The sequence below is a fragment of the Myodes glareolus genome, chromosome 4 (genome assembly GCF_982192425.1).
Source record: "Myodes glareolus chromosome 4, mMyoGla1.1, whole genome shotgun sequence".
Lineage (NCBI taxonomy): Eukaryota > Metazoa > Chordata > Mammalia > Rodentia > Cricetidae > Myodes > Myodes glareolus.
Genome location: NC_142029.1, coordinates 90,343,029 through 90,351,426, shown reverse-complemented (window position 1 = coordinate 90,351,426; position 8,398 = coordinate 90,343,029). Strand labels below are relative to the sequence as shown.

At 43.1% G+C, this 8,398-nt stretch overlaps 1 protein-coding gene across 1 annotated transcript; it reads right to left on the bottom strand.

Annotated features, from left to right (window-relative positions):
• Positions 1–3,467: 3,467 nt before the first annotated feature.
• LOC148122392 (prostate and testis expressed protein 13-like) lies at positions 3,468–4,543 on the bottom strand. The gene is made up of 4 exons (XM_087905097.1): positions 4,492–4,543; positions 4,358–4,381; positions 3,913–4,053; positions 3,468–3,661 (listed from the first exon to the last, which is right to left on the bottom strand). Exons 1-4 carry the CDS (start codon positions 4,541–4,543, stop codon positions 3,468–3,470), a joined length of 411 nt encoding a protein of 136 aa, XP_087761223.1.
• Positions 4,544–8,398: the final 3,855 nt, after the last annotated feature.

Sequence of the window (8,398 nt, the reverse complement as noted above, 5' to 3'; positions counted from 1 at the left end):
ATAGAAAATTTATAGATAAGTAAGCAGCTGAGCTTTCAAAAGCCAACAGTTCATGAAACTGGGTACACTGGTCAGGACAGAGAATTTGAACTGGCCACCAAACCACCATCACCTACATAAAGTCTAGTGCTGTGCGTGAAGCTCCCAATCCCAGTAGAGAAGGAACAATTCTCTACAACTCTATCCTTGTTCAGTAAAGCCCAGATTTGCCTTTGTTACACATCGATTCAGGATATTTTTAAAGGTTATTTTGAAGCCGTATGCTACATAATATTTGTATTTTCCCCCCTAAACTGACCTTGACAACACTCACACTGTAAGGTTAAAAATGCCTGGTTACATCAAAATTCCATCACAGAAACACAAACACCCATGTTACATTGACTTCTCCAGCCTGTTTAAGTATTTTGAAAAAACGTCTTTCTGGTTGCTTTATTCATCCTGGCTGTCGAGCCCAAATTCAGAAAGAAGTACATTCTCAAATACAAGACTATGTCAAAAGGTGCATTTAACTTCTCAAGTAGAGGAGCAATTTGTTCGCTGAAGCATTTCATATGGCATAATGCAGGTCAGAAAGTTCATGAGATTCCAGGTCCAAGAGCTTCAGTAAGCTTCCTATCCTGAGAAACATGGTTACCTTCTGCCCATCTCGGCCCTACATGTGTGTGATGTTCAAGTATCTTTGCCACTCTGGTTCTGTTTGTACTTTGGTACTTGATTCAGTAGGTGTCTGCATGTTTCTCTCTGCGTTGTTGTCACCTTTCTGCTCTCCTACACTCTCTGCTACTTATAAGTTCAGCTTACAATGGGGCACATTAGTACCCAAGCATCATGTTCCAGTTAACTTTGTCAACTTGGCATAGTCTGCAGGTGTCTGACAGGAGAGCCTCAGTTAAGGAATTGCCTAGATCAGATTGCTCTGTGGGCATGTCTGTGTGAGTGGTGGTGGCAGGGCTTGTCTTAATTATCCATATTGACTTGAGGGCCCAGCCCACTGTGAGCTCCTAGATAGGTGCTCCCATATTGTGTAAGAAAGCTACGAAGTGTCAGCTTGTGGATGAATTAGCAAGCAGTATGCCTCTACAGTTCCTACCTTGAGTTCTTGTTATGACCCCCTTAACAATGGACTGTGAACTAGAAGTGTAGGTGAGATTAAAACCCTTCTTAGCTTCAGCTGTTTTGGTCAGAGTGTTTTATCTCAACGGCAGAAAATAAACTGTACAGACCCAAACCTAAAAATCTCCAACTTTAACTCACCACATCTACCACCTTCCAGATTCCTATAGTAGAGAATTCAAAGAAAGTATTCATTTTCAAAACAAGATACCCAAAGAGATTCAATTATTTTAAGAATAAATTGTTCCTATAAGTCAGTTGAGAAATAATAACCCTCAAACAGATACACATGAAAGCAAATAATGAAGAGACCATTTAAAGGAAGGGCATGCAAAAGATAAACAGTTCTTATACAAGGCAATGCAAGCACTACAGCACGAGATGAGCTTGATTTTCTATATCTTGGGCTTTATAAGCATTGAAAGCCTTGACGACCCCCCACATCACACAAGGTCTAGGAAACTGGAGCATACAGACTTTTGGTGAACATCTCAACTGCTAAGTTCTGTTCATAAAAATGAAGGCTACTAAAACCACTCACTTCTTTCTTTAAAATTCCTGTTTTCATTCTTTTTAAATATTTTTTAAGATTTATTTATTATGTATACAATGTTCTGCCTGTATGTGTCCCTGCAGGCCAGAAGTTGGCACCAGATCTTATTACAGGTGGTTGTAAGCCACCATGTGGTTGCTGGAAATTGAACTCAGGACCTCTGGAAGAACAATCAGTGCTTTTAACCTCTGAGTCATCTCTATTTTCATTCTTTAGAACTTGTGGCATGTATTCAATGTGTTTTGATCAAATTCACCTTCTAGTCCCTCTCTCCGGCTTCTGTCAGATCTCCCCACACACACATCATCCTCCTAACTTCATTTACTTTTTTTTTTCAAAAAAACCCTACAAAGTCCAGTTAGTTTTGTTGATATGTGCATTGGGTATGGGGACACCGACTAGAGCATGAACAACCTATCCAGATCCACATTGCTAAAGAAAACTGATGCTCCCTTCACCTGCAGTCATCAATTACTGATACTTCCTCGGCTAGGGACAGGGTTACCCAAGTCCCTTTTCCATCCAGAGTGGAAATGTGAATGGTTTGATGCAGGTCTTGTGAATGTACCACAGCTACAGTGAATTCGTTCTCGACACCCACCTGTAACTATAGTTCCAGATAATGTGATGCCCTCTTCTCGTGTATGTGAGACAAACACACACAAACATGAAATAGATGAATAAATTAGTAGATTTTTTCCAAGAAGATAATTATTTAGAAACCTTTATTATTATTATTATAATTATTATTATTATGTCTACTAACAACAAATAGTTGTAGATTATCCTCTGTGGCTTATGACTTACCCAATCATGAAGTCTCAGCCCAGGTATTTGTTCCATCTTTCAGGGTAGGTCTTAAATGCCCTCAGAAAGTGATGGGCTACCACACAACCTTTAAAACTCTTGTACCAGTGGGCCTATCTCTGTGCTATATGGCAAATTCATATTGATATAATGTAAGTGATTAGTTATGTTTACAAATTACAAGGACTCTCTGAAGTTCTTTCTTACATTTTCTGTTACAAAGCTGTGTTGATAGGTGAAACCTACCTCTTAGCATTGATTCACTAAATGCAAGGTAATATTTGAATATTCTGAAGATTGGATATCTCACATATGCCTCTTAGAAAAGAGTAGTTAGGGAACACTCAGACAGTTGTTCTACTTGACATACTCATCTTTGGCTATGAGAGCACAATAAAACGATGAGAAATGTCATGACCAGAAGCAGAGTGGTCAGGGGTGGCTATGGCCAGGTGACTTCCCCAAATGATGGCAGGCATTAGGATTCATAAATACATAATGCATATATAAATACATACTACTATTTTGCTCTTAAGTTTCAGAAAGTCTTCTAGCTTCACATTGCCTTCCAGCTGAGTAATACACACCCTTCCTCCATCCCAACCCCAACCCCATCCCCAGTTATTCCTCTGGAAATATGATTTCTTGACCCTGTTTCTGTGCTTTTCTTGATCCTCTGTAAGAAGCTTCAGCAGAAAAATACCTTTTACACAATTGTGTTTTTAACATAGTTAAGTATCAGAACATAAGGGTGAATGGAGATTGTTAGGAGGAACCAGGGAGCCAAAACTAGAACAGTCACCAGAAGACAGATTGAGGTTTGTGTGACCCATGCCTTTTCTCTTTCTTGTTAACTGAAACATGAACACTGATAAGACCACTTTGCATGGGAATATTTACTGGCCTAGAGGAGTACGGAGCTTGGTTTTTGTAAATGCCAAGACTACAGAGACACAGGATATTGAAATTTTATTTAAGACTCATTTTATTGTCAGTCATTCAACACTTTCTTCTCCTTAATATCCTCAAAATATAATGATGAGGTCTCTATGGTAGTTAGGCCGTCATTACAGAAGCTCTTGTGGTTACAGCAGTAGGTTTCTCTCAGAAGGTCATGGAATACCTGAAACATTCCTTGTCCACAAGATTTACAGGACAGTTTTGAATATCGAAAGAGGTATAGCCCTAAAGAGAAGAAAAGCAAATGTCATCACCACAACTCCCTCCAGAGCCTAGTTAGTTTTCCAAAGACTAGTACAACCCCACAGCTGTGGCTGCGTCTCATCTAATTACCTCAAACCATAGTTAGGCCAAAGGTGCCTGCCTTTGACCAAGCAGAACCATGCTCTGGCCTGTGTTTTCCCAAACCATGGAATCCCAGCGCCCTTTGCACCTTAACTCCACAGATAATGTGTGCATCTCAAAGACTTGTTTACCTGTCAAACGGTTATTAAAATAAAAGTTTTCGGTGGTACAACTCCTGTTAACTGGAAACACGTCAAGCTTCCAGCAGCTTTTCATGCCAGTGAGGCATTTGAATCCGTCAAAGTGTTCGCATAGGTTGCAATGTCTGATCACTAAAGGAAAGGGAGGGTTTAAAGGTAAGATCTCTAGAAAATAACTACCTTATAAAGCTATGATGGTACGAAACCCATGAGAAGCCATTTGGCACTCTTGCCCCCTCCTTTGACTTTATTAATGACAGCAGTGTTCCCCTCCAAGAATTGTCCCCACTTATCCACCAATCAAAGCTAGAGAAGAAGACCCTGGAGTGGAGAGTGGGGAGTGGACAGGGACAGTGTGGAAAGAGCTCAAGGATTCCTCTTCTCACGGTAGTCCCATTTTTTTTTTACCAAGATATGCAAAGAAAATATACTGTACATTGTAATGTCCGCACTCTTTCACCTGTGAAGAGAAGGAAAATTCACCTTACATCATTTCATAGCAGTCCCCTAGGCAAGCCCAGGAGCTTCTTCTTCTTGTACTTCATCATTCTCTCTCTCTGCAGGCCTTACCTGAGTCCAGGAGGAGAATTATGGACATACCCAGCAGAAACATTCGAAACATACTTGAGCCTCCTTCTGACAAAGTCCCATCGGGAGGTTCCAGCTACATTTATTCCCATTATCTGCCCTCAGGCATCCCACTAGAATCAAAGAATCATAAATTTAAGGCCAAACCAACTGGATCTTCTCTATAATGTTCCAAGAAGAGGGTACACCCTGTCTGTGTTTCTATTCCTCCCATCACTTGGAAGGCAGCCTACTCAGACACCCCATGTCATTTTATTAAATCAATCGCAGGACACCAGTTCACATTGGAACAGAATCTCTTGCCTCTTCATTTTGCTGGTGTTGAGTTTTTAAAAAACTGGAAGAAACACACCTAAGCTTTGCACCTCCATGACATCTTTTTAGATACGACAAACCCAAGGTAACAAAGCATTTCCGAGTGACCTAATCAGCCCCTCTCAGAGATCGCAGTCTTCCTGACTTGGCTGTGTATTACATCCAGCAGGCCCTTGCAGAATATGGCAACAGGACCTGAGCCTAGCACTTCATCTGTGGTCTGACTGCTCAGCTTCTCTCTGAGGGGGTAAAATGGCCTTGGGGAAAGAGACAAGGAAGGGAAGGAAAGATGATGTCAGCCTTTTATGAGCATAATTCATTAATTTTTTTCTGAGGAAGACAAAGACTACAATGGTGACAGTGGCAGAGACTCACACCTAAAGGGAGGTGTGACTGGATTGGTGTGTGGAAAGTAAGTGAGAGCTCCAGCGACATTACAGTTTCCTGACAGCCTCCATTTTAGTACCAGGTCCCACCATCTCAGCGAAGTCACAAATAGATAGATGACCACCTTTCTCTCTGCCTTCCTTGCAGAGTGCCAAATTCAGTTTGTGGTCCCATAGCTTTTCTTATTTGTGTTCACTTTGTTCCTTGGCCCCTCCAGATGCTGGCTTCACGTGTTGAATTCCCCATTTTCTCTTCTGTGTCTAGAATCACGAACTGAACATATCAGATCCTCAGGACCACGACGGGAAGGCAAGTGGCCTAACTGGATGCCACACCTGGGAGGAGTCAGAGAGTGAAGCAAAGGTGTCCACACTGACCAACAGTCCCTGATTATAAGCTTCCAGAATGAAATTCTTGCTCTTCAGTTTGCAAATTGACACTGCAGAGCTGACAGTGGAAATGACAGGTTGTTCTGTGGTGGGAAGAGAGTGGATAGAGAACCCACTTATTTGAGAAGGTTCCCAAAGCCTGATTCATGTACCATCCAATCACTCCCTCCTGTCATGCTGGTTAGGAAGGCACCCCACCACACACACAGTAAGGATAGAAGCCTGAGGATCCTGCCTGCCTACTCTGTGCCTCTGTGACTCTAAAGGTGAAAAGAACCATGACTGCTCTACACAACTTCTGAGGCAGTTGTTAGGACTCAGGAGCTTGTACGTGGATGAGGAGGAAGTACATATTTGACAATGCCTTGTTCAACTTCTGATGTTTTCTACCATGTTGCTCACTTCTGTCTTTGAACTCTCTCACAGTGTCATGGGCTATAAATGACTGACCTAGTCTTACTGACGAAGACCATGGGGTATTAGAGGTGAAATGATTTTCCATCAAGACGACAATGGGCATTCTTTCTACAGGGCGGTGCTACACTTGTAGCCTAGAGTCAGTAGGTTCCCGTGGCTGAAGCACAGGATGGATTCCACTCTAGGGTCATCACAACAATGGAGAGTGAGAGAGAATGGGAAGACTTCCTCTGACGAGGAAAACTGAGTTTCCCTCTGCCTGGAAGAAACAAAAGTTACTAGGAGATCTCACTGGTACTATAAGGCTCCATGAATTTGGCTGGCCTCTCGATTTTACAAGCCATTTGTAAGAGAAAATTCTCATTCTGGTTTCCATGCCCTTTTTGTGGGTGTCACATTTGGAACATGTGGCACTCAGCAACAGTCCAGAGACATAAGCCCTTAGAGGATTCATGCTAAGTGCATCAAACTCATCCCTCCCAGCAAAAGACCCCTTGTCCCAGCCCAGAAAAATGTCATGGGTGTCCTGTGATTAAACATGTTGATGGAAAGCCTAGTTCCAACCAGCCCTCATCTTCTATAGCTTCTCCAAACAAGTTGGAATACTTTTCTCAGAACAGGAGTAATAGAGAATTTAGAAATATACACCAAAATTATTACAAAATAAATGAAAATCATATTTCTGTCTCTAATTCTGAGGAAAAACAAGGTACTTTCCTGTCTTTCCATTGAATATTATTTCCCTCCATATATCATGTCTATGTTAACATGGTTGATATATTAATAAATGTATAGTTCTGATTTGTGCACTTAAAGAATTATTTTGTAAGTTACTGCATAAAGTCACCATCTCTTCTAGAAACTGATACTTTGAATTGAGAAAATATTTCTTAAACCAGTAGTGAGAGGAACCCCGTGAAGGGCAGATGCACAGGCTTGCCCTTGAGAACATTCACTCTAGACAGGCTTGTATGGACCATAGACAGTCCTGCAATACCCAGGGACCCCTCTCCCTTCCACAAGAGGAGATTTACTGTCCAACCTCTCCTCCCCACCCTTTTATCTAGACTTCCAGAATCACCCTGGCCTTCCCTTGAGCCTTCTCCTAAGCCTGGAAAGTATAACCTTCTCACCCCCAACACTGGCTCTGACCTAAAGCCTTGTCATTTCTCACTGCTCTTTCTTAGGCCAGGGATTGTAGGACAAACTGTTCTGTCCTGCTCTCCTCCTGCCCAGAGCCTCTGCTCACCCACTCCCCCTCTGCTGCCAAGGGAAGGGCAAGAGGTAGATTTGAAGTCTGATTAGGCTCCTCTGTGTTTACTTCTGTAGAAAAGCAGGGGAAAATAAACTAAGACTAATGCCCCCCCGAAAGAAAGTGTTCTTCACTAAGTAAAAGCAGGGAGAAGACCTGAAGAGTAGATCCGTCACACACAGGGTGCCAGAGGGGAGGCTCCACTAGAGCCTCCACACAGTTGGAAAAAGGAAGCAAGTGTCCCGGCAGCCATATTCCTTCCCCATGGCATCTCACCTGTCTCACTCCCAAGCCTGCAAGGCAAATGGAGCCAGGGCACTCAGGTCTCCTTACCTGTAGCCCTCCGTAGACCCAAGCATCCTCTGGCAGCCCACACTCACCCTGGGACATTATCCTGTCTGCCTGGATCCCAGCGAGGAGCCCTTTACCCTCCATTTCCTCATGTACCATCATCCAAGGATAGCCTCCTGCCAGAGCCCTCGGGATCCTTCTCCTAATCGCCCTCCAACCTGTTGACCTTGGGCAATGTAAAGGTACCATGGGCGGTTGTATTTTGTCATCTGTGTAAATAAAGGAGTTAGGATTAAAAGCCACAGAGTTTAGCATCTATTTTACACATGAGAAATGGGAGTCAGTTAAAATGTCACCAAAACATGAAGGCAGGGGGAGATCATGGTGTTATTCCTTTGGCTCTGGTCCCTTTAAGGGCAAGCCACGCCCACTCCCAGCCACTTCTGACCTCCTGGTCGCCATCTTAACTCTTTCTCTTCTGTCCCCTTCTGTCAGCGTGTGCACACGTGTCTCTCTCTGTCTCTGTTTTTTAATGTCTCTATGTCTCTCTATCTCTGCCTCTCTGTCTCTCTGCCTCTTCTTTAAGTAATAAATGTTTAGCTTTATGTATAGTCTTATGTTTATTTACTCCACCATCCGCTGCACCCACCCACCTGACTCGCCCGGCGCATGGTGGGACCAGCATGCCACCCTGGAGATCTTGCAGGGACCCACAGCTGTCCTTGTCGGACTAGAGGCTGCTCTGCGAGCCTGCCAGGGAACATGCCAACATTAAACAACAACACATGGTTCATGTCCTCTCAGGTATCAGGCCAGAGACCAAGTGAGAAAAGTCCCA